The following is a 27,043-nucleotide window of genomic DNA, read 5'->3' as shown; positions in this document are numbered from 1 at the left end:
GTGTTCCCCACATTGTGGACAGACGCTTAACCGTCTGAGCCACCAGGGAAGTCCCTCAAAGGAGCTATCAAAGGAGAGAGTAAATCTTTCTAGCTTCAAGCTTTATTTTACATAGGAATAACCTGGGTCTTGTTACATGCAATTCATGCCGATTGACGTTGTTGTTGCTGAGTCGCTAAATTGTGTCTCACTCTTTTGCAGATACCATAGACTGTAAAAATGCGAGGCTCCTCCGTCTATGAGATTTCCCAGACAATTCTGGAGTTGTCATTTCCTTCTCCAGGGGATCTTCCCAACTCAGGGATCGAACCCCTTTTCTTGCCGTCTTCTGTATCGGCAGGCAGAATTCTTTATCACTGCACCTGGGAAGCCCTTAAAAGCAATTGGAATAGGCAGGTCTGATAGGGTCTCCAGAGGGCAACTGTGATAATAACCACCAGGTGATACTTGAGTATGAATCCCGTCCTTTACATAAGGAAGGGAAAAACTCTCAACAATCTTAGGTTTGTCAATTCTTCTTAACCCTAAAGATTTGGTCCAAGTGCGCTTTTCATTTTGTAACGAAATAGTTTCCACAGAACGTTAATCTTGTTAATCCCCCCCGCTTTTCAATGGGACAAAAGACGCAATTCAGGATCTCAGCTCCACCTTCCATTCTAGTTTGTCCTAGGACGGCTTAGGGGACCAAGGTAGGTGTCTAAGAACCCAGGTCAGGCCTCTGCCGCTGGACCCAGTCAGCCGAAAAATTTTCGCCCACGCCGGAGACCCCTGGAATGCCCAGTAGCCCTCAGTCACTGATGCCTGCCCTTACCAGGACCGCGCGGGCCCGCCCCCAACGCTCGGCCATCCATTGGCATGGAGGGCGCCGGGCGTGACGTCAGGCTCCGCCTCGCCGCTTCTCAGGCCCCGCCCCTCGAGGTGGCCTGGCGGTTTGGTCTGGAGCAGCTGAAACCGGTTTGAGCGGAGCCGCTTCCTGTAGCTTGGTGCCGCTGCGGGCTGCCTGAGGGAGTGCTGGCGAGGTGCTGACGGCCGGTACCCAGCACCTGGGCCTGCGACACTGACTGTCGGGCGCGGCGTCGGTGGTGGCGCTGACCCGTGGACCCAGCAGGTGAGCTGGGAGGCCGGGCGGGCTGGGCGCTCGGTGCGGGGGCCTTGGCGGTTGCTCACGTTGCGGCCGAGCTGTCAGGGCTGCGCGGCGGGGCGGGGGGCGAGTTGTGGGCAGGATCCCTCACCCTGGACTGGCAGCCGGTCGGGGAACGGCGGCCTGGAGGTTTGCTCCTGTAAATCGGTGGGTTACACATGTTTACAGTATTTATCGTTTGCTGCGGCGATTACGCTCTGCTGCCTAATGCTTAGTTCCCGTACGAAAATTCTGTAGCGTTTTCGGTGATACCAGAATGCATAGAGCGTGAGACCACCTAAGTGTTGGAAGAACCATTTAGGGAGCGAAGAGACGTAAATGCCGCAGAACTCGCTCACCGCCACTCTCTGACTTCACCCATAAGTAATTCGTAGTGTTTTGACAACTGCTGTTTTTCTGAAATTGCTTATCCAAGTAGTCTAGGGCGTGCTTGTATAATTCAGTTATTCCAAGAAACCGAAGTGCCTTACTTTTTTAGGAAAAGGTTCCAGTAATAGACATCAGTGCCCTTGATACAATTTTAAGACAGCTGCCCCTTTTTCTAAAGCTCTACTTTTTCCAAGCTCTTCAGATTACCTTGTGGTAGAAAACCTAGTTCATCGACCCCCCTCTTTCCCACTTCCCGGGTTATAAAGGAAATCAGGCATGAATCATGAATTCAGTAACGAAGTGTGGCGATCTTTCACCATTGAGACAGCGGTCTAGTCTGATGTAACACATAGAGGAACTGGCTGGATGTTTGGGCTTGATGTTTTCTTCACACTTTTCTGTTGCCCTTCCTATTTCTGCCCAATTTCTATCCACTACTCCCCTCCCGCCCCTTCTCCGCCCCTCCTCGCGCCCCCCCCCCCCAACCCCTGCCCCATGTCTTGCTACATTTCTGACAGTTGTGACTTAGCTGAGAAATAAATACAAGCTATCAGTCATTTTCACAACGCCTAACATTCTGGGTACAAGTAAGTAACATAAGGTAAAACAAACAGGTAAAACTGCACGTGGTTCGGTCCGATCTTGGCATCACTAGCGAGAACTGATATTCTAGACAAGATGAGATTAGGAAAGTTCGACTCAAATAATGACCACAAAGGATGTTTCAGTGGCAGAGTGACTAAAATTTGATATGTACAAAGTAAGTTGATGAATCAAATCTTTGTGTATAACTTAACCAGGAAAAGTAAATGTATATGAAAATAATATCTAGATGAGATGAAAAAAAATTTGGAATGGTTTTCTGGCATTGTGTAGAAAGATGATTAACGAGTTTACTGGCTTAATGAAATCTTCAGAACTGCTTTCTTAATAAAAACCCAGCATGTCTGTGCTCAGTCTGTCTGACTCTTTGCAACCCTGTGGACTGTAGCCCACCAGGCTCCTCTGTCCATGGGATTCTCCAGGCAAGAATACTGGAGTGGCTTGCCATTTCCTTCTCCAAGGGATCTTCCCAACACAGGGATCGAACCCAGGTCTCCCGCATTGCAGGCAGACGCTTTAACCTCTGAGCCACCAGGGAAGCCCTCATGTCTATGTACACTTGATTAAAGTATTGACTCAGTATACTGGGGTTGGACTAGAGGGATCATAATGATCCTCCACCAGGATGAGCAGAAGTTAGCTCAGGAAAGTATAGGCATTTATATATTGCTTTCTAATATGCATTTAGGAGGCAAAGCTGTTGGAGCCTAGAGAATTGGAAACTGCTTTTTTCTTTGAAAAAATATTTGAAGGAAAACAGTGAAATATGTCTTTTTGGCTAGGAAAAAAATCCATTTTTGCTGAAAATTCTGTGACTTCAGTTTAGTTCTAAATTGTACCTCTGTTTGTTTAAATCTTTCTTTTGTTCCCTAAGCTGGCAAGCCAGTAAAGGAATATGTTAGAACAGTTTATTTGACAAAAAGAATAAAGTAAAACTTACTTTGCCAGGTAATATTTTTGAAGTATTTTTAAAATGTAAATTACAGTGTCATTTTGCAAGTTACTCGAGTCCTTAAAAAAGTGTTAAAATAATGTTAAATGCAACTCAAAGTCTCAGGTGAGAATGCTGTTTAATACTTCAGAAAGCAAAAAATGGAGGTTATGTTTAAAACCAAACCAAAAACATATCTCAGGACGCATGTTTTGTACTTTAGGGTATAGGTGAATTAGTTAAATTACATATACAGTCGGCTCGTGTATATAAAATGACTAGCATTTTCCATCTTATTCTTGCATGTATCTAGAAGATCTGTCCCTGTTCAAGTTGAGATTTCCTTTGCCTGTTTGGAAGAAGAGGGAATTTTGGTTGTGTAAATTTTTTGTTCCATAACAAAACAGTATTTTACTTTGGTGGTAGCAGGGTGCCAAAATGGTACACTTCAGTACTGCACCAGAATTTTGGCCTCTGTCCACCATCAAGTAAACTGCTGTAGGAGCAGCTCTGCAGGCTTTTATTTGGAATGGTCTTAAATTTGGGCAGTGAGGGGAGTGAAACTTAAACAGATTATATGACTGTTTTGGCAGTCCAAGTTGGAGATGATGCTTTGTTGACACCCAGTGAGGTTTTTTTTTGGAGGAGTGGGGTTAATTTTGTGCTTGTATATTCAGCTTTGGTATATAGTACATAATGTAAACTGCAGCTGTTTCTAGCCAAGTTACAGTAGCCACTCTTACAAGCAACCTTAATAATGAGAGGCTCAACTATAATCAGCTAATGCCCTTTTCATAAATTTAATGCAGTCGAAATTCAGATATTTTTTACTAGGTGTTGATTTTAATACATAGGAATAATTACATCTGTTTCCCTAAAATTGGTTAAAACAATTCCTTAAAATTGATCAACAAATAATCAAGTACCAATTTTTAATTATATACATGAGATTGTTCTTAGTAACTGTGGCAGTAAGCATTGGGTGAAAGTTCAGGTTATATGTTGAGATTGGTTATTCAGCAGTTTGCTGGATGATAGAACTTTTTGCTTTGTCTCCATTCAGTTAACTTAAAAAGCCTAGTTTTTTAGATAGCCTTAAGGTTTCTGCTTGATATGATTGATGTAGATAAATGTAAGAGATAAATTAAAAGTAGATTGCAGTGCTTCAATGAATCATTTATTAGGAAAGGAAATCATCCTATTCTTAGGGTTATACTCATGTTCCTATCAGATGAAGGTTATTTGAGTTCTATATGTTAAATGGCCGGTAACAATCTAGAACTAATTTTAGATTTAAAACATTTTTGTGCTCAAACTGGATGTATTAATATGTTTTAAATAGATCAGGTTTACTCTTAGACATAGAAAGTAGACTAGCATATGTGGTTTGATCAAGGACAGGTTTTTTTCCCCTCCAGTGTGGAATCTTGGGTTTTCTAACTGAATAGAGTTACTAGATAGGGATTTCTTTAGCCAAGTGATGTGAAACCACGTTGACTGATGGTCTTCCTGGTGGCTTAGATGGTAAAGAACCCGCCTGCAATGTGGGAGACCTGGATTCGATCCCTGGTTTGGGAGGATCACCTGGAGAAGGGAAGGGCTACCCACTCCTAGCCTGGAGAATTCCATGGACAGAGGAGCCTGGTGGGCTACAGTCTGGTGTCGCCAAGAGTCCAACACGACTAAGCGACTTTCACTTCACTTGATTAGTTTATTTACTATATTTACATTTTATAATTGATGGAGGTGAGATGATGCATAGTGACTCTTTGATTTTCATTGCAGCCCCCACGAGGGTTAGTTATTAGAGATTCCTCATCCTTAGCCCTCTTGATACTTGGAGCGGGATAATTATTTGTGGAGTGCTGTTCTATGCATTATATGGTGTTGAGCAGCACTCCCAGCTTTTACCACTAGATGCCAGGAGTATCACCCACAGTTGTGGCAACCAGGAATGTCTCCTGACATTGCCAAATACCCTTAGAGGACAAAATTGCTTCCAGTGGCAACTGCTGCTCTAGATCTATCTGCTTTGACTTGAAAGTGTGGTTAACTGTGGGTGTTAGTGTTCATTAAATGACCATTGCAGAGTTTTGCATGTGTTCACAGGCAGGGGAAGGGAGCATAGCAAAAATGGAAGAATGAATAGCCGAGAAAGGTACTTCAGGATTTTTTTGGAATAAAATGTGTAAATGCAAGTAAACAATATTTAAGCTGGAAAATTAATGGAAATGACATAAAGACATTGGAGTTCTTCTAGGAACATTGATGGATGGAGGGTACAAAAGTTTTCTTGGAGGTGTTTGGGATAGGTTATGTAGAATATGATGTGGCCTTTTGTGTGGAGTATGTGTTCTTTCTATATTTAAATTCTAAAAACTGTGCGAGAATTGATGTACATTAAAGTCTTTAAAAATTTCCTATCTTAAGTACTTAAAGAGATGGTGAGGTGAATAAGTTGGTTAGGCTGGGAAAAACAGCAAAGAAGTGGAAAGCAAGCTGGAGCGAAGATGTGGCTGAAAGAGTAAAGGACACTAAGAGCTTAGGGGTTTAGATTTCTGTAAAATAATGGATGTGATTCTAAGCCAGGGATGTGAGAAGCATTCTAATTGACATAAAAATGTATTGCTGGAAAGCGATTGGAAGACAAAATATAAGAGGCTTGAGTTTTTAAATAAGTTTAAACTTAGACGTGTATGTAAGATAAATTCATATCTACAGGGCTTGGTAATAGATTGCAGAATTGAGACTATGGGACTGGAGTAATGATGGCCCTATAGTTAATAAAGAGAAACTTGAAAAATGATTTGTAGGGGAATGGGTTTTTTTCTTTTTAAAGCCATCAGATCATTTAGAAGCAGATTCTCAAACTTGTTACGAAACATAACCAGTTTGTTTCAGTGGATGGTGCTTAAGTTCTTTAGTTGTTTTCCTGTTATTAAAATTGGAACCTTCTTAATTAAAGTAAAAATACTCTTGAGCCAAGCTTTTTTCTGTCTGTAGTTGTGTGTGTGTATATTTCCCTCCACTGTAAACATGAGCCTGGTCAGGAAAGATAGGTGGAGTTCAAAACAGCTGCTTATTAGAGGAGTAACTGTGTGACAAGATAGTCTTGAATTCTAAAAAAAGAAAAAAAAAAAAGCTTGGACACACTTGTTTTGCAGTTTTTTCTGGTCCATGCATTCTTACAGAATAGCTTTGTAACATTAGGCCCTAAGACTTGCCGGGTGATTCCCAAGTAATTCAGTCTCTCTAAATAAAGTCTCTGAAATCTTTTGCTCACAGTTGAGATTCATTTTTGTTTTGTGCTTTTTAGCTTATTTCTTGGTGCTAGATATTTAGATGTACTATAAATGACATCGTCTTTTTCTTTATAGCACGACATCCTAAAATAAATCCATCAGAATGACACCTTCTCAGGTTACCTTTGAAATAAGAGGAACTCTTTTACCAGGTATTGTAAAGCTTTACTTTTAAACATTTAAAAAAATTACATTTTCCTTTTCCGGATTATCTTAAATATAGAGTTGTTACTAGAGTGGACCTAATTTTTATTTATTTTTTAAATATATTTCTGATTTTTAGATGAAAGTATCTTCAGGGCATGCCTGATAACAGAAATGTGCTTGGAGCATAGTAAGCTCAAGAAAAAAACAAAAAGCTGTCTCAAATAGTGTTTTATTATCATATTTTCCAGGAAAGCTGTGAATTTTGCATAGGATAAAGACATTTGAGCCAAGTTTTTTTGGTCACACCCATAGCCTGTGGGATCTTAGTTGTTCCCTGACTAGGGATTGAACTTGGGCCCTCAGCAGTGAGAGAGGTTTTAAGTTGCATGAAAATGATGGAAATGTTTCTAGTATGAAAAGTTGGTTAAATATTTGGCTAAGATAAATTAGTTCCTTACTTATACATCTATTTTTAAAAGCTTCATTTTGGGTTTTTTTTTTTGCTGTCTATTAAAACAGTGTGAAATAATTTCAGTGTGAGGTAGCACGTCAGAGCAATCATACCTTGGGACTTCCCTGGTAGTACAGTGGTTAAGACTCCTTCCTGGCTTCCACTGCAGAGGACATGAATTCTGTCTTCTTTCAATCCCTGGTCAGGGAATTAAGATCCTACATGCCTGCACAGTGTAGCCCAAAAAATGAACAAAAGAAAAATAGAGTATCATGCCTGGGTTATATACTTCCTTGTTTAGTGCTCTCTGGTTACACTGGCCAGTCCTCAAATCTGTTGCATTCCTCTTCTCCTTTGGGGCTTTCTCAAATTGTTTCCTTTGTTTAGATCTGTGCCCCTTCCCACCACCTCTTAACTTATTCATTCTATATATCAAGCATCTTTGATCCAGTAGCTATTACAGCACCTGATTGTGTGTGTGTTTGTCTAACACACATTCTTAGCCAAGATGATCTTGGACAGCTCCACCTCTGGGCAAGATTCTGCAGGTTGAAGATTGCTGGTCCCTTGGGTCCAGTACTCACCTCTTGTCCAGTGTGTAATTCTCCTTTGTGGAGAGAAGACTGCAGACCTGTATCTTTTATTGACTTTTGTGCATAGGCACTTTAAGCTAGAAGGGGCTGACCATGTCAGACAAATAGGATGACTGCAGAATTAGCTCTAGAGGAGTCAGCTTGACAAGGTGTAATTCCTGAAGGACTAGAGGGAAGATAGTGGTAGATGTGAATGTAGGTGAGTCTAAGTGGGAGGAAAGAAAGTGGAGGGACAAGAAGGACTCTCACCTTCTGCCTAAATCTTGTGTTAATTTCCTCCCCAAAGCAACGAGGATGTATTCTCTGCTAAATGTGGAGAGAGTGCAGAGAGGGGTGAAGTTAGAGGGAACAAGTTAAAAAGAATATGTGGCAGTACTGTTTGAAATTCCTTTAGTTAGCATTCAAGTCTTGATAAATGAAAGCCAATGAAAGAAAGAGGCCTATTCTAGTAAAAAGTTTCCCTTTTTTTCTCATAGAAGCCATATTCAAAGCCAATCAGCAGAAAGAGTAACATTGTAGGAGGGTGTTGGTAAAATGCAGGAGCTTTTATATAGAAGGAAAGTAACCAAGTTTGTCCAGGTTTCACTTTTTTCCATGTCAGATACATGTTCTTTCCAGAACAAAGAGTAGCTACTGTTCTGTGTGGGAATAGGAAATAACCGAGTCCATGAAAAAGTTTGATGAGACTCTCCTTTATAAAAGAAGTATAACAGGCCTGAATCAGTGATTTTATGGTAATCTATACTTTAAGCTAGGAACCATCTTATATGCTATACATATGCATAGCAGCATATGTGATCTTGAGAATAAATATTTGTGCTTTGTATTTAACAAAAGTGTTTATCTTTTTTTCTTTACATCAGAAAAGGTAGTGATAACCTAAGTTAATTGCAAAAAAAAAATCTGATAACTTTAAGGATTGGTGAATATTTTAAAATGAAATCTTCATGTATAACCACCATATGCCTTTATAGACATGTATTTAAAACCTTGAAAACTTCTGAATGACTGCCACACTTGTGATTTTAGTTAAGTTTTAGACAGTCCAAGTATACAAAATGCTCATGCAGATTGCTAAAGCCAAGTATAACTTCAGTCTTACTGGAATAGTGTCCAAAGCTTGGAAGCCAAGCTACACAGAGTGTGAAGGAGTTTGTCCTGAAGTTTTGTTCATTTGGGCTCAGTTCATTGTCTTTTTCTTCATGAATTTTAATTACAGTAATTCAGAATGTGTTGATATATAAATTAAAGACTTCTGCATACTTAAATTCAAGAACTTGTAGACTTGCTAAATGTATGAAATTAGCAGATATAGGTGATGTTGGTTATGTGTTGAGAAGTGTTCAGATCAAGTGTGATAATCTCTTTTTTAAGTAAAGAATAACTAGATTTTGTATTGAGGTGTTTTTTTTTTTTTTTTTTTCAGTGATGGTTACATTGCTCGTGTCCCATTGATAATTTTCTTGATCTTTAACTTCTTGATAGCTACTGTTTGAGTTCCTGGAAAATATCAATTATTATTTCTCTAGGATACTTATATGCCTTTAGTGGTTTCCCCTTTAAATTGGAAGCTGCTTTGAAGACAAGGACTGTGGTTTGATCACTTTGTCTTCTTGGTGCTCATTATTAGCTCAGTAAGTAGTTGAAAAATGAAGAAAATTCTGTCCTTGTACATCCTTCCTTTTCTCTGCCTTTGGTTCTGTAGAGGTGGGTCAGGTTAATAATGCAGGTGTAATCAAAATGCAGGTGTAATCAAAACGGAAAAAAGAAACCTCCCCCCAAAATCACAGGTGCTAGTGTGTGTGCCACCTGGGTTCAAACCCATTTCTCCAGTGAAGCCTTTTCATCTCTGCTAAAGGGGACTCTGCAGCCTGTTAAACCAGTGCAACTTCTTAAAACAAAATGAGATGTTCCTACTTAACCCATTATGGTTTTTTAGGAGAGGTTTTTGCAATATGTGGAAGCTGTGATGCTTTGGGAAACTGGAATCCTCAAAAAGCTGTGGCTCTTCTTCCAGAGAATGAAACAGGTGAAAGGTAAGCATGGACATGTCGTATTACCAAATAATTGTGACATTCAGATTATAAACCTTTTTTTTTTTTTTAAGATATCTTGGTGTATTTTTCTTTTAATTTTTAGCAAACTTATCACATATGCATAGAGAGTAAAGTCATTTTACAAATTTTGCTATGAAAAACAAGTTCTTTTGTTTCTCAGTTTTGACCTCTCAAATAGTTTCAAGTCTTGGCTGTTAGCTGCATCTTTTGGTAGTTAATACCATGTTCCTAAACAGGCTTATGTTGTTGTTTTTTATTTTAAAAATCTTTTGAAGACATTGTCTTTGGCTTCTTGTTACATACTCTTTTTAAAAGATCTAATTTTTGCTTTAGCCTAAGAAATAATTTTCTTGAGACATATAGACTATTAAAAGCAGAGAGTGGAACACATCATTAGAATTTTTAGCTAATGAAATGAGTTCACTACTGACATTAATTACAGCACTAAACTTAGCATGGGTGTGTTGGTGCATTGGAGTGGAGAAAGGAGGGCCTGGGTGCCAGCTCAGTTCTGCTGTTCTGATTTGGGGCAGATCCCGTATCTCTTAAGCCTCAGTTCCCTCATCTACATGGTAAAGAGGTTAGGATAGAATCAGTGATGTGAACAATGGTAATCCTCTGCCTGCAGATATTTTGAAGTGTTACTGATTGTCAAATGTATGTGTGGGGGTAAAGGAGAGATGAGATTGATTGTAAGTAGTATACAAATACATGCAGTGCCCCCAGGGAGAAATATCAGTTAGATGATTATTAAGCATTTCTACTAAAACTGGGGCCTGTAGACCCAATGTTAGACAAAAAACATTTTTTACTAGTGCATGATGTGAGAAATGCTCAAATTGAGAGCAAGTGTTTAGAAATGCTTACGGCAATTTGGCATTGCTAGGACACTGATACATGTAATGGACTTACTGAACTGGATGTGTTGTAGACTAGAAGTATTGGTAGGTTAACACACACAAACAGAAACTGGCCCTTCACAGCAGATAGTTTGAGGAGGACAGGGAAATAACAGGGAAAGTAGAACAAGACCATAATGTTATCTTAGGAAAAGAAAACAAACACATAGAATACCATTTTCTCTGTCATTTGTGTGACACGTTTTCTCAGCCAGTTCTCTTCTTTTTATATATATGTTAAATTCTGTTGACAAATGATATTGGGATCACAAATGAAATGTTTATTCTGTTCAAGTGGCTATTTTTTCCTTGATTTGTGGATCTATCACTCTTGTCTGAGGTGAAACCTTATGTCCTTCTGAACTTGTTTACCTCTGCTCTGAATTCTTGAGCTGCCCTATTATCTGTCTTCTCATTGCAGTGCCTTCTTTCGTTGTGAAGGAGGGCTTTAGGGCCCGAGGGCTTCAGTAATTGTAGCACGTGGGTGCCATTGAGCATTTGGGATCTTCCAGGACCAGGGACTGAACCCATGTCTCCTGCATTGGCAGGCAAATTCTTAACCAGTAGACCCAGGAAAGTCCTAAAACCACTTTAAAAAAAAGTATTTTAAAAGGACTTTAAATTATTTAAAGCACTTTTAAAAGGGGCTTTTAAAAAAAAGTACATATGCTTAGGCCCTACTCCTGGAAGATGGATAAATACTGCACGGGAGAGGGACCCCAACACATTTTTAAAGCTTCATATTAATTCTACTGTGCGCATCTGGGACAAGTTTCACTTAATCTGGTTGATTTTATCTATGAAGTAATACTGGACATTTGCCATAATTTTGGTAGCAGAGATGGGAACTAAGTTTCACCCCAGAGTTGGTAGAATCTGTCTAGAGCCCTGTATTGAAGAGGATTCTGAGGCTTATCAGGGAGAAGTAGACAGGGCACATGTGCGGAGCATTTGGTCTGTCCTTGCTGTGCAGCAGTGTTGCTCAACCAACCATATGCATCCAGTGTATCAAACTCCACGTGACCAGGCTTCACCCCAGACCTGTGAAACCAGTGTCCCAAGGTGGAGCCAGGACATATGTATTTTATTATTGCCAGGTTAATCTGATTGTTGTAGCTGGAGACCAGGGCTGACAGCTGGTTGTGGATATTTGTTAGAGACCAGAATTGAGTCAGAGTAAGGGTAATGCCTTAAGTCTGTCTTGGCAGAGCCAGGTGGGGAGCAGTGCTGACCATCTGGTATCATGGACGAACACTCGGAGCTCCTGTTTAGTCACTGAACTATTCATGCTGAATTAATGTTTGGGTAATGATCTATGACATGGGCTCTCAAACTTAAGTGTTCATCAAAGCCTGGAGGCTTGTTAAATTATAGAGTGCTTGGGCCCTCCCTGGGAGTTTCCAATTCAATAGTTTTAGATGTATTCTGAGATTTTGCATTTCTATAAGCTCCCAGGTGATATGGTCCTGGGACCACACTTTAAATGCTATTGGTCTATGATTTGAAGTTAAAAATGACTTGAATTGTAGTGAATTCTTTCACTGTTGAGTCCAAACTTTAGAAATAGCATTTAGAATATGTTAGAATAGCATAGTTAAAGGAAGACATTAAGTTGTGAGACTAACAAACAAATAAGACACAGACTCTGCTTGACTAGAGGGGAATAGCTAGAGGCTGGGCAGGAGAATAAGAGACAGTGGAAACAGGAGGTTAAGCCAACTCTTAGCCTCAAAGCCTCTTAGCAGCCATGTAATATCCCTAGCTCGGAGAAGGCAGTGGCAACCTACTCCAGTACTCTTGCCTGGAAAATCTCATGGATGGAGGAGCCTGGTAGGCTGCAATCCATGGGGTCACTAAGAGTCGGAAACGACTGAGCGACTTTCACTTCCACTTTTCACTTTCCTGCATTGGAGAAGGAAATGGCAACCCACTCCAGTGTTCTTGCTGGGAGAATCCCAGGGACAGGGGAGCTTGGTGGGCTGGGACTTAGCAGCAGCAGCAACATCCCTAGCTAAGTGAAAAGTGAAGAGATTCAGAAGTCTGCAGTGCTTGCTTGCCTTTTTTTGTTTGGAATATTTCTGGTTCTTTGTATGACTCATTGTTTAGGTCTCAGCTTCAAACAGCTCTTGTTGAGGTCTCCCTCCAAAATTGGTCCCCTCAGAAAGGTCAGTTAGTCCTTCCTATGTTTGTTTGTCTACTCATGTAAGCAAACACTCTCCTTGAAGATAAAACTTTTAGTCCCTTACTCATCACTATGTTTGATGCCTAAAGCTCAGCTTCTCTGTACATCAATGCCAAAATGAATCTTGGAAACAAGAGTTTTGGTTGAAGTAGAAAAGGACAGCTTTATTGCTTTGCTAGGCAAAGCAGGCCACAGTGGGTTAATCCCCTCAAAACTGTGTCCCAAATTGGGAAAGATAATCAAAAGTTTTATAGTATTTGCCCAAAGAAGGTGTGATCAGCTCGGTGGACATTTCTTCTGATGGGTGAGGTGAATGGGAGTCAACTTTATCAAGCTTCAGATCTAACTGGTCTGGAGTCTTCATGCTTGTGGTCTGCATACCATTAACTTCTCCCACCTGGAGGGAATTTCAGTATCTGTAAAATAGCTCAAGGATAACTGTTGCATGTATACTTAGTAGGGAAACAGGACCTTGCCACAAGGCTGCTCTTGACTGTTCCTTTCTCCCTGGTCTTGTATCCCCTCCCTTCCCTAATTAAGAACTGCTGGAATCTCCCCATTGGAACTCAGAGAAGGTCATGGAGACTGAATGAAGGTTGTTTCCTATTAATCAAAGAAATGGGAGACACAAAGGTCTTGAGCCCAGTAGCTCCATGGGGCCCAGCATGGTATTATGTTCCCAGTTCCCAATTGATATCAGGCCTCAAATAAAAATTTTTGTAGGGATAAATGATATTGATTACACATCTTACTTGAAGGATTTTATGAATTAATGAAGTCTTACCTTTTAATTTGATACTGATGCTGCTGCTTTCTTTTTTTCTCACAGCATGTTATGGAAAGCAACCATTGTACTCAGTAGAGGAGTATCAGTTCAGTACCGCTATTTCAAAGGGTGCTTTTTAGAACCAAAGGTATGTTTTCTTTATCTAGTTTCCAGTTTCTTTAGAACACTTCTTTCAAAAGCAAATAACTTAAGTTTGGAAACATTAAAAGTAAAATGAGTTTGTTTTGATCAAATAAGGAAAAAAGAACTCTAGATTAATAATGTTTCAGTACCCAAAAGAAAGGAAATAGCCACTTCAGAGGCAGACAGTGTGTGCAGTGGAATTTTTTTAAAAGACTAATAGTAAGTATGTTCTGCAATATTCTTATCATGAAATTGGTTTTAATGATAAATGTTCTTGATAGGTGTGCATTTTCTATAACTTTTGTGAACTAGTTAGTAACCCGTAGTAAGGGTTTTTCTGTGTGTTTCATGTTTTTGATTTGTTTGTGGTAAAACATATTTAGAGGAGTATATAGCCAACTCTTAAGTACCATTTTAAAAATTATTTCACTGCAGCCAACTCTTAGTGGCTGCATTAACTGCTATCAAAACTGAAGTCATTCTTTTTAGATTTTTTTCAGTGATGGTGTTGATAAATCAGGATCTTTTCTAAAGGCTTTGAAGTATCAATTAGCTCTAAATCTGCTTGCTCACAATGGCTTATTATTTTGGGATCATTTTCATGTTTAGAAAAGAAAATCGATTCTTTCTTATTTTAAAGATAGTTGCTTGCTGAAAGGATTCTTTTCTTTCAGATTTTTATCTGAGCACACTATGGGCTGCATGTGAAAAAGAGCTTAAGCAAGAGTCTAGGAAGCAGAATGTGGATTAGATCTTTTTAAAAATGTATTTCCCTGTGGGGTCCTTGAATACTAGTTACCTGTGAGGAAAAAAAAAAATGCAAGCAGCCACTGTTTCCTCAGTCTCTTTAGCCACCATTATAAAAAACAAAAAAATTGACAAACCCACTTCAGCTGTCTTTTGCACCTATTACGTTTCTTATTCCAAAAATATATTGTAAATATACTCAGTAATTAAAATTAAATTACATTATAGTTGATCATTATGTTGGCTTATCTTGACAATAGTCTCACTTTAATGGCTTGGGAAGAGATCATTTATTCGGCTGAGGGGTTGGATTGTGGCAGAATTCTTTAGTATACAGTGAACATTTGTGCATAGAATGTAGATCATAGCTCTTATGACTAAACTTATTTGAGGATCCTAGTATATGAAATCTGTAACGTGAAATTAACTAAATTTTACTTAAGGGGACATATGGACAAGAAAAATCATAATGAATCCTTTGGGCATAGTTTCCTAAAGTAAGACTGTTGGCAACACAGGTCAAATTAAGCCAATCTATTTTCTCTTTTCATTGAAGATGTAACCAAAAGCAGCAAATCAATCCAAAATGTCTTTTCAAAAAATTGGCAAGAATTCTGTTTACAGTAAGAAACAAGTTTTTCCCCTTGTAATACTTGCAAAAGTTTACAGTATGTGTTGGTGAGTGTGTTTCTTTAAGTAGGTGCTCTGTATCGTGTACACATGTACCGTGTGATGCAGGGGCTGCCATGGTAAGTATGTTTTTCATGGAATAGAGTAAATAGCCACATAATAAATTCCATGCATATGGCTAGAGATTTTTTCCCCCATATGCCAGCTTAAAGTGACGCTTTTCTTTTTAAAGTTGGTGGCGCTTTTTAAATGAATAATGATTTCAAATAGAAACTTTGTCTCAATTGTGCAATGATAGAACCAATGTGCAAGGAATCTTAAATTGTGAAATGATGTAAATCATTAGAGTATATGTTTTATGAATATAAAGAATGACTGGAAAGAAAAATAATTATAAAAGCATTGAAAAACTGAAATGGGTAATAAAGTTAATTTTACTGAGTCAAGTTTTTGGTAGTCTATCCAGACAGTTGTAGAACCTAAACCAAAAATCTTGTGATGTTGTCGCTTGACCTTCAGAATTCAGCTTCCTCATCTATAAAATGAAGGGTTTGAACTGGATTTTTTAGGTCCCTTTCATTGCTAAAACTTTTCTATAGAACATTTTACCATTCATAGTTTCTCTTCATAATTTGCTCTTTCTGGCATATTCCTCTTAAGTTTAGAAGAGTCTTGAGGTCCTTTTTCTCCTAATTTTTCATATTCTTATACTTGGTAGAATTAGAATAGGGTATTAATAATTGAATTTTAAAATAATTTTATAGGTAACAAATATATTAAACATAGCACACAAAAATAGTAGATATTCTTGGAATGGGAACATTGCTGTGAGTCTGAAGATAACCCATTATTTTCACATCTTCACCAAAGATAATTTTTGAATTAACATGTAACTTAAACATTTTAAAATCCATGTTCACCCCTTTTTATTTGTGGCTGGAATTAGGGATTGTCTCATACTAAGATTATATTGTCTTTGAAATTTTTCATTCATTTCAGTGAAACAGCTCTTTATTTTACAATAACATCTACTTTTAATTTTTACAGGTGCTAACATTCACTCATAATTAGATTCATTACAAATTTTTTAATCTTGTGGTTTATCTTCCTTGATTATTGTTTAAATCCTTTAATATAAGAAACATCATTTGATAGGCAGACAGTTGTTTCTTACTGGTCTTATTAAAAATAGTGATTTTTAAATAACTATTATCTGGCCTCTGACATAGATTAATAATTCTTCAGAGTCCCTTTCTTTTTTTCTTTTTTATGGAGACATCAATAGTTTAATGAATGGGGAAGCTTGCATGTATGAAACAAATCTTGGAGCAATACCCGACCATGTGCAAACCTTTGCAGGCAGGACATGGTAGCAGTCTTCACTGTGGGTGGGGAATGGGGGAATTACCAGTTGCAGGGGAATTGACTTCACGTGTGAGCTCCTTTCACATGGGTATTTGTTTCAAAATTGTAGAAAGAAAACAGTGAAATTTCTAAAATTTACACTTAACGGTTTTTATGATATTTGAAAGCAGTGATATTACATGATAGTGATTATTTTGCTTGGTGGTTTGTTAAAAACAAAAACTGCACTCTATGTTATATAATCTTATTTCTCAGTGCTTGATGTAGCTGAGTGATGTCAATCAGTAACTGTTCAAGAGAGCAGTCATTATGATGTTTTTCTGGAAACATTTTTTTCTTTGTTTTTGTTAATATGCATTTTGAAAAGTGTTCCAGCAATCATCTGATTCAGTACATGCTATGATGGGCTTCGCTGATAGCTCAGTTGATAAAGAATCTGCCTGCAATGTAGGAAACCCTGGTTTGATTTCTTGGGTTAGGAAGATCCCCTGGAAAAGGGAAAGGCCACCCACGCCAGTATTCTGGCCTGGAAAAATCAAATCCATGGACTGTATAGTCCATGGGGTTGCAAAGAGTCAGACACAACTGAGTGACTTTCAGTAATAATAATAAAAATAAGATGTGGAATAACTCTAATAGTACTGTTACTAGAATACTGTCTTCGGCTAATAGTTACTTTTATTCTCCAAAGACCCACCTTCCATTTCATTCCAAAGCACTTAACATTTTGATAGTCTTCTACAGAATGGAACTCTTGTTTTTTTCTAAGATCTTGAAGAGTGACTTACTACATTTAGAGTATTAAAAAGGACTGCATGTTTTGGAATTGTTACTGAGATCTTTAATTTCCCAGTGCTCAAGTCTTAAGTTTTTTTGTTTGAAAAAATATTAGTAAGCTAAAATTTAAGATTACCTTCTGAAGTTTAATAAAGTAGGCATTACAATTTTGGAAATTCAGTGTGTTTTAAGATTTGGTTCATTTGTCAGTACCATAACATTTTATGTACCAATCATGAATTTTTAATGTGAATGCTTGTAGACTCACTCACAAGCCCTTCGGACTTGTAATTGGCCCTTCGGACTGCTCCTCAAAACTCCATTCTGTTTGAGCCTCACTTGCTTTATGCTATGATTAGAGGGTTTGTTACTAAAACAGATGGGGGTGAGGTTTTTAAACTTAATTACTATAATATGTTCACTCTCAAATGTTTAGTCCACAGGGTTATTCTTACATGATTATAGATACTTCAGTCAACACTTTGTGAAATTCCTCTGATAACAGAATTAAAACAGAAAGTCTCTCTTCTACTCACTTTTAATGTCCACTGGTATTTACTGTTACATTCATGGCACTCTTTCAAGTCACATTTCATTAGTAACTTTTGTAACAGTATGGATCTATACCATTTTTGTAGCAAAGAGGATTTTTTTTGAGGTGGGTGCAGGGGACATGGGGAGGGTGTAAGAAGGGAATAGGTTGGTTAGTTTTGGCTGCCCATTATTGCTAAGAAACATTCCTATTTTTAATATATATATGCATCTTTTGAGGATTATAAAGTTTTATCTGTGAAAATACAGAAAAATGATAGCAGAAAGTTTTAGTGAAAAATATCTAACAGATGCAGGATCAAATGTTCCTCGTTTTAAAACGTAATTCACCATATTTTAAGATGAACACTTTCACGTTACATTTTCTAAAAATGTCTACACAGTTTATTATCAATTCACAAGTGAACACTTCTGACAAGGATGCATTCAGCCGGAGAAAATGAGTTCCTGTATTGTCCCAGGATTAAGGAATTGAATGTATATCTAATGCAATGTTAGTTTTCAAACTTTGAAAGTTTACAAGTTTAAAATAAGGTTTTAGCCTCTGGATATTTTAAGTAGTAGCAGAATTCTCTCTTGCCTAACTTGTTACATACTTACTGTCATTTGGCACATTTCTTAAATCAATATTGAAATCCTAGAAAATTATAAAAGAGTATGTAATACCATCTACAGATGTACTATAGGGAGAAATGTACATGTTCCAGACTTAAGAGTATATATAATACATACCTAGAAAAGAGTTTGAATATGTGAAAATATTGATAGTGATTGTCTATAAGTGATATGATAATAGGTGATTTTGTTTTCTTTTTGCTTTTTTGTATTTTATTAAGTTTCTTTTTCAGGAGGAAAAAATACCTTGTTAGGTTATCAAACCTTGTTAGGTTTGAAATTTTGCTTTTAAAATATGTAAAGAATTATTTTTGGCACATAAGTTTAATTAGTCAAGCTTTTTTCTTTTTTTAATGAAAAATTAGGAAGCACTTCATACTTTAGTCCCTTAGGAACACACAAAGGAGTCTTAGTGGTAGTTCATTCTAGCTTTTAAATTGCTGTAGACATTATCAACAGTATATAAGGCTGGGCTTTCCTGGTGGCTCAGATGGTAAAGAAACTGCCTGCAATGTGTAGGAGACCTGGGTTCAATCCCTGGGTTGGGGAGATACCCTGGAGAAGGGATTGGTTACCCACTCCAGTGTTCTTGCCTGGGAAATCCCATGGACAGAGGAGCCTGACAGGCTACAAGTCCATGGGGTCGGCAAGAGTCAGACATGACTGGGCAGCTAACACTTTAACTTTCTTTTTAGTAAGACAACTTGATAACAGAAGACAAGTATTATAATTTTTCACACTGTATGAATTTATAAACTTCGAGGCATGAAGAGTAAAACTGGATGCCTACTCCCATTTAATTAAACTTGTTCTTCAGATTTACCCATGCATGTTTCCTTTCCTGAAGGAAAGGGCTTCTTGTGCTCCTTAAAAGAACTGGTTTCTCTGATGTGAGGATCTGATATTCTTCCCGGTACCTACTTAGCAGTTTTTAAATACATGAAATGAAGAACTTTATGATGCCTTCTAGTTCCTTGCATACTTGCGATAATTGATCTTGCAGTATTTGTTCTTACTGTTTATTTCTATCGGAGAGTTTCAGCTTTTTCCAAACCCTTGAAGAGTTACTTCAGATGAGATGCTTCTTCCAGTAATCACATTGACTGCCGACATACGGAACATAATGTGTATTTGCTGTTAATTTAACTCAGAACAATATCAGTTAAAGATTAAACTGAGTATTGTTGGCAGATTAAAGAATGGGTTTAGAACGGTTTTATGTGCCAGTTCATCTCATTTTTCTGTTTACTGCCTCACCCTCATTTTCTTCCAGCGTTCATCATGTTTTGTGACCTGGTACATTCCTGATTTGGGGCATTATAATATTGATATTAACAAGATGAATCTCTTGGTTTCATGCTTAGTATAAGACTTAGGCCACAAACATCTAATGACATCATGGGTAGAATATAAGATATAAGAAATTATTGCAGACGTTTAACTTTTAAATTGCAGACTATCGGTGGCCCATGTCAAGTCATAGTTCACAAGTGGGAGACTCATCTACAACCACGATCAATAACCCCTTTAGGTATGGGCATTAACTGCATCTGTTTGAGGCATATGCATAAAGTTACTAATGCACATTGGCTTAGTGGGATTTAATAAATATTTATTTTAAAGTTTAAGGTAAATGCATTGTCAATACTACAAGTTTCACTTAGTGTCTTACTTTCAAAACTAAGCAGTTCTTAATTGCCTTTCTTTGTAAACTTAATTAGAAACCTTTGTCTAGTTATTTTTAATTTCTTGGATTAGATTACTTCACGGAATATATATTTCCATTTGGAGTAGTTACAAAAGTTTGTAAAATAGCATTTTTCTTAACTGAGCATCCGTCTGTGGCTTTGATTACTTGCTCAGAGAACTTAGAGAACATTCAAAGAAAGAACTAACACAAAACAATGATTCTTTTAACTTTGAGTAGTATATTACTTTATTTATTGTGTGTGTGTTTTTTTTTTTTTTTAACTAGTGAATATTTGAATAAACTTGTATGAATGAATTAAAATTTCCCGGTTGGACGGAGGAGCCTGGTGGGCTGCAGCCCATGGGGTCGGCGCTAAGAGCCAGACACGACTGAGCGACTTCACTTTCACTTTTCACTTTCATGCATTGGAGAAGGACATGGCAGTCCACTCCAGTGTTCTTGCCTGGAGAATCCCAGGGACCGGGGAGCCTGGTGGGCTGCCGTCTATGGGGTCACACAGAGTCGTACACGACTGAAGCAACTTAGCAGCAGCAGCAGCAGCAGACATTTTCGCCCAATACCCTGCTGGCTATGTTAAAGTTGCTATTCAGATAAATTTTTGTTTGTTTAAGTGTTATTTAGTTTTCTTATGCCCAGCAATGGCATTTCTCTTCATACAAGTATTTTTGAATTTCTTTTTCCATACTGAGATTGAAATTTGAAATTCTTTTCACATACATTAAATTACCCACTTGGTTTTGTATATAAATTAGTGGTGAGAAATCTTTTAGTTTCTTGAAAAAATTATAATTTAAAGATAATAAATGGCTTGTTAGTTACTAGCTTAGATTAGAAAATAATAAGTGATTCTGCTTTACCCTGCATCAAGGACATATCTCGTTTAAACAAGTATCTTGTTCCATCCTCTGTTGGATTTTCTTTTTGCATGTTTTAATACATTTCTGATACTATATTTATAAATGTTACGATAGTGTATTTTAGAATTATACTGAGGTTGGGAAATATTAGGAATTGAATATTTAAAAAATTACATTTTGAAGCATCCTGCAATTAAATGTATTTTCTTTGAGAGGTAGGATGATTTTCTGATCTTTTTAATAAATTTATTTTAAGCTTTTGGGAAGTATAACTTCTGAACTTAAGAGCTGTGTGAAATATACCAGAGTATCTTTACTGGAAACTATCACACTTATTTTGACAACTGTTTCAGATTTATGTTTAAAGTAAACTGGGGAATGAAGTAGCAGGGGAGATAATCAGTATTTTACTTAGAGGGTGGGGATTAACAGTTTTTCTCATTTAGTTGACATTTCTGTTGGAAGGGAGCACTTACTTTTGGTAGTTCCTCACAGCTCTATGTATACAGGTAAGTTTATGCTGTTTGAAAAGCTTTTAGCTGGCTGTAGAGAATAGTTGGGGTTTGACGAGCATTATAGTTTAGTTAAGATCAGAATAGGCACTATGTGAGAATAAGCATTTTAATTGTGCCAAGACCTTTGGTTTGAAAAAAACCAGGCGATATTGTTGTCCAGCAACTTGTCAGTCTCATACATTGGTTGGTATAAACATTTGTCCCAGTGCCTCTAGTCTGGAGCACCTCTCTGAGGAGTTTTCGTTTCTCTTCCTTGTAACATTGTGAATAATCACCATGAATGTAAGAATTATTACTGTCTGATAGCCTCCTGAAAAGGGATTTCTTTATTGAGGGCTACAATAAATATGCTTATTCACTTTGGGATGCTTTTATATTTTTAATTAATTTAAAAAAATCCTTAAGGTGGGTAATTTCTCAGTTGTTCATTCTGTGTGTACATCATGAATTGTAACTAAGTTTTCTATTTTCCTTCAATTTTAGAAAGTGAAATTATTATTGACGATGGACAATTTGGAATCCACAGTAAGTGAGACTGAGTCTTCAAAAATCTTCATTCACATGGTTGAGATCTTACATTTCATTAGAAACAGCACAGAGAAACAAGACTATGATTTTTTTTAGATTATTTATTTATTTATTTTTGGTTGTACTGCATCTTTGTCTAGTTAGGATGAGTGGGTGTTGCAATACGTGGGTTTCTCATTACAGTAGCTACTCTTGTTGCAGAGTACAGGGTCTAGGCACAAGGGCTTCAGTAGTTGCAGCTCAGGGACTCATCAGTTGTGGTGCATGAGCTTCAGTTGTCCATGGCGTGTAGAATCTTCCTGGACGAGGGATCAAACCTGTGTCCCCTGCATTGGCAGGTGGACTCTTAATCCACTGGATCTAAATACAGGATCTACTGTATCACCATGCTGCTTGTGGAATCTTAGTTCCTCAATCTGGGGGATCAAACCTGTGTCCTCTGCAGTGGAAGTGCAGAGTCTTAACCACTGGACCACCAGGGAATTCTCTCTAGTATATTTCCTATGCTTTACAATTTTATCTTTTTGATTTTTATTTGGCTGGTGACTTTAGGTGTATGAATTAATAGAATTAACTTAAAAGCATTATACTTAATGGTTATTATATCATTACTTAACAGTATTGTGTTTGAGAATATTAATTGTTCTAAACCTTTAAATGTGAACCATTATTCATAACCTACATTTGTGCATTGTTTGTATGTGCATTTATACTAAAATCCAGATTAAGAATAATCTTCTAGTCATTCTGGTTGAGTAAACAATTTACAGTGGAGTCTAAAGTCCTTTTACTTCTGAAAATGTTATGCATTCTTATACTTTCTGCATCAGTAGATATTTTATCCTAAGCATTCAAGTTATTTCTTCAATGACTGGAATTCATTATCATGCTAAACCTCCATCTTCATTTTAGATACTATCCCATAGGAATCAAAAGTTATAAAGGGGGTGAGCAGAATGTGTGCTTACAGAACCAGAGATAATTGCTCATAACCAGAATTGTTCCTGTTGAATATAGGAAGGAGTAGGGCCTGGATGTTTTATTTTTATTTATTTATATGGCTCTGCTGGGTCTTCATTGCTGCACGTGGGCTTTCTCTAGTTGAGGTGAGGGAGGGCTACTCTTCAGTGTGGTGTGCATTGTGGTCTGCAGGCTTCTCATTGCAGTGACTTTTCTTGTGTAGGACGGCCTCTACACTGGTGGGCTCAGTAGTTGTGGTGCTAGGGCTTAGTTGCTCCGTGGCATGTGAAATCTTATAACCAGGCCAGCAATCGAGCCACTATTCCGCTCATTGGTGGATGGATTCCCATCCACTGAGCCATCAGGGAAGTCTGGGCCTGAGTGTTTTGATTGTTGTTTTACTAGGTACATATGTTTATCCACTTTACAGATATATATGCTTTTGTAGTGTTCAGACAGTAATTTAACTTACTTTATTGATTTTGTTTGGGATTATTTATATTACATCATAAAGTAGTCTAACACTTAAGATGGTAATGGTTTTTCTTTATGTATAAAATTTTGATAGTTAGGAAATCAGACCTAAGGAGAAAATTTCCTTGATTTTTTTTTTTTTTTTTAAATCCTGTTGATGGGAAACTTAGGTACAAAACAGTTGTCAGCTCCCTGGTATTTATGACAATGTTATTACTTTCGTTAGTAAGAAACTTCAAATTAAACAGTGCTAGCAGTGTTATCACAATCATGCAGTTTATCAATGGCAGAATATGTAGGTGGATAATGCATTTATTTATTTATTTATTTATTTTTCATTTAAAAAAAAAAAACCCTATTTTTCATTGAAGGGTAATTGCTTTACAGAATTTTGCTGTTTTCTGTCAAATCCCAACATGAATCAGCCATAGATACACATATATTCCCTCCTCACCCCACCCATCTAGGTTGATATAGAGCCCCTGTTTTGAGTTTCCCAAGCCATACAGTAAATTCCCATTGATTATCTATTTTACATATGATCATGGAGGTTTCTATGTTACTCCTTCCATACATCTCATCCTGTCCTCTCCTCTCCCATGTCCATAAGTCTATTCTCTATGTGTTTCCCCATTGCTGCCCTGTAAGTAAATTCTTCATTACCATTTTTCTAGATTCCGTATATATGCGTTAGAATACAATATTTATCTTTCTGACTCACTTCACCCTGTATAGTAGGTTCTAGATTCATCCACCTCATTAGAACGGACTCAAATGCATTCCTTTTAATGGCTGAGTAATATTTCATTGTGTGCGTTCCACAACTTGTTTATCCATTCATATGTCGATGGATATCTAGGTTGCTTCCATGTTTTAGCCATTGTAAGTAGTGCTGCAATAAACAGTGGGATACATGTGTCTCCTTCAAGTTTGGTTTCCCCAGGGTATATGCTTAGGAGTGGGATTGCTGGGTCCCATGGTGGTTTTATTCCTAGTTTTTAAAGGAATCTCCATACCGTATTCCATTGTGGCTGGATCAATTTAGATTCCCACCAACAATGCAAGAGCGTTCCCTTTTCTCCACACTGTCTCCAGCATTTGTTTGTAGACTTTTTGTTGATGGCTCTTCTGACCAGTGTGAGGTGATATCTCATTGTAGTTTTGATTTACATCTCTCTAATAATGAGTGATGTTGAGCATCTTTTCATGTGTGTGTTAGCCATCTGTATGACTTCTTTGGAGAAATGTCTGTTTAGGTCTTTTTACCACTTTTTGATTGGGTAGTTTGTTTTTCTGGTATTGAGTTGTATGAGCTGCTTGTATATTTTGAAAATTAATCCTTTGTCAGTTGTTCCATTTGTTATTTTCTCTCATTCTGAGGCTTGTCTTTTCACCTTGCTTATAATTTCCTTTGCTGTGCAAGAGCTTTTAAGTGTAATCATGTCCCATTTGTTTACTTTTGTTTCTATTTCCATTACTCTAGGAGGTGGGTCATAGAGGATCTTGGTTTGATTTATGTCATCGAGGGTTCTCCCTATGTTTCCTCTTAAGAGTTTTATAGTTTCTGGTCTTACATTTAGGTCTTTAATCCATTTTGAGTTTATCCTTGTGTATGGTGTTAGAAAGTGTTCTAATTCCATTTTTTCACATGTAGCTGTCCAGTTTTCCAAGTACCACTTATTGAAGAGGCTGTCTTTGCCCCATAGTATATTCTTGCCTCGTTTGTCAAAAATAAGGTACCCATAGGTGCATGGGTTTATTTCTGGGCTTTCTATGTTGTTCCATTGGTCTATATTTCTGTTTTCATGCCAGTACCATACTGTCCTGAAGCCTGTAGCTTTGTAGTATAACCTGAAGTCAGGAAGGTCAATTGCTCCAGCTTCATTCTTCTTTGTCAAGACTGCTTTGGCTATTCGGGGTCTTTTGTGTTTCCATGTGAATTGTGAAATTTTTTGTTCTGGTTCTGTGGAAAATGCCGTTGATAATTTGATAAGGATCACATTTAATCCGTAGATTGCATTTGGTAGTATACTCATTTTCACAATATTGATTCTTCCTACCTAGGAACATGGAATATCTTTCCATCTGTTAATGTCGTCTTTGATTTCTTTATTAGTGTCTTATAATTCTTTGTACAGTTCTTTTGTCTCCTTAGGTAAGTTTATTCCTAGATATTTACTTCTTTTTGTTGTAATGGTGAATGGAATTGATTCCTTAATTGCTTTTTCTGATTTTTCATTATTAGTATATAGAAATGCAAGTAATTTCTGTATATTGATTTTGTATCCTGCAACTTTGCTAAATTCACTGGTCAGCTCTAGTAGTTTTCTGGTACTATCTTTAGGGTTTTCTATGTAAAGTGTCATATCATCTGCAAACAGTGAGAGCTTTACTACTTCTTTTTCGATCGGGATTCCTTTTTATTTGTTTTTCTTCTCTGAGTACTGTAGCTGCTGCTAAGTCGCTTCAGTTGTGTCTGATGACTCTGTGCAACCCCATAGACGGCAGCGCATCAGGCTCCCCTGTCCCTGGGATTCTCCAGGCAAGAACTGGAGTGGTTTGCCATTTCTTTCTCTAGTGCATGAAAACTGAAAGTGAAGTTGCTCAGTCGTGCCCGACTCTGAGCGACCCCATGGACTGCGGCCTACCAGATTCCTCCGTCCATGGGATTTTCCAGGCAAGAGTACTGGAATGGGTTGCCATTGCCTTCTCCCTTGCTGTAGCTAGAACCTCCAAAACTATGTTGAATAATAGTGGTGAAAATAGACACCCTTGTCTTGTCTCTAATCTTAGGGGGAATGCTTTCAGTTTTTCACCGTTGAGAATGTTTGCTGTAGGCTTATCATATATGGCCTTTACTGTGTTGAGGTAGGTTCGATCTGTGCCCATTTTTTGAAGAATTTTAATCATAAATAGGTGCTGAATTTTGTCAAAAGCTTTTTCTGCATCTATTGGGATGATCATATAGTTTTAATTTTTCAATTTGTTAATGTGGGGTATCACATTAATTGATTTATGTATATTGAAGAATCCTTGCATCCCTGGAATAAACCAAACTTGATCATGGTGTATGAGCTTTTTGATGTGTTGCTGAATTCTGTTTGCTAACATTTTGGTGAGGATTTTTGCATCTATGTTCATCAGTGATATTGGCCTCTAGTTTTCTTTCTTGTGTATTGTCTTTGTCTGATTTTGGTATCAGGGTGATGGTGGCCTCATAGAATGAGTTTGGAAGTGTTCCTTCCTCTGCAATTTTTTGAAAGATTTTTAGAAGGATAGGCATTAGCTCTTCTCTGAATGTTTGATAGAATTCTACTGTGAAGCCATCTGGTCCTGGGCTTTTGTTTTCTGGGAGATTTTTGATCACAGCTTCAGTTTCAGTGCTTGAATTGGGTTGTTCACAATTTCTAAGAAGATTGAACTTTTCTAAGAATCTGTCCATTTCTTCCAGGTTATCTATTTTATTGCCATATAGGTGTTCATAATAGTCTCTTATAATCCTTTGTATTTCTGCATTGTCTGTTGTAACCTCTCGTTTTTCATTTCTAATTTTGTTGATTTGATTCTTTTTTCTTGATGAGTCTGGCTAAAAGTTTGTCAATTTTGTTTATCTTGTCAAAGAACCAGCTTTTAGTTTTATTAATCTTTACTGTTGTTTCTTTCATTTCTTTTTCATTTATTTCTGCTCAAATTTTATGATTTATTTCCTTCTACTAATTTGGGGGTT

The 27,043-nt window shown here is 37.5% G+C and overlaps 1 protein-coding gene across 3 annotated transcripts in view; it reads left to right on the top strand.

Moving 5' to 3' along the window:
* Positions 1 to 958: 958 nt before the first annotated feature.
* Positions 959 to 27,043, top strand: part of GPCPD1 (glycerophosphocholine phosphodiesterase 1) — a 68,394-nt gene continuing 42,309 nt past the window's right edge. For 2 of the 3 annotated variants that reach the window (XM_012188683.5, XM_004014343.6), the window contains exons 1-6: positions 959 to 1,108; positions 6,422 to 6,498; positions 9,477 to 9,573; positions 13,505 to 13,589; positions 19,727 to 19,802; positions 21,838 to 21,879. In XM_012188683.5, the coding sequence (XP_012044073.1) occupies positions 6,450 to 6,498; positions 9,477 to 9,573; positions 13,505 to 13,589; positions 19,727 to 19,802; positions 21,838 to 21,879 (349 nt within the window). In that variant the 5' untranslated portion in view covers positions 959 to 1,108; positions 6,422 to 6,449. The remainder of the gene's footprint in view (positions 1,109 to 6,421; positions 6,499 to 9,476; positions 9,574 to 13,504; positions 13,590 to 19,726; positions 19,803 to 21,837; positions 21,880 to 27,043) is intronic. The other variant, XM_012188684.5, reaches the window with a different exon arrangement.

This window comes from Ovis aries, chromosome 13 (genome assembly GCF_016772045.2).
Source record: "Ovis aries strain OAR_USU_Benz2616 breed Rambouillet chromosome 13, ARS-UI_Ramb_v3.0, whole genome shotgun sequence".
NCBI lineage: Eukaryota > Metazoa > Chordata > Mammalia > Artiodactyla > Bovidae > Ovis > Ovis aries.
Note: the sequence above shows the minus strand (reverse complement) of the source record. Positions and strands in the feature narration are given on the sequence as shown.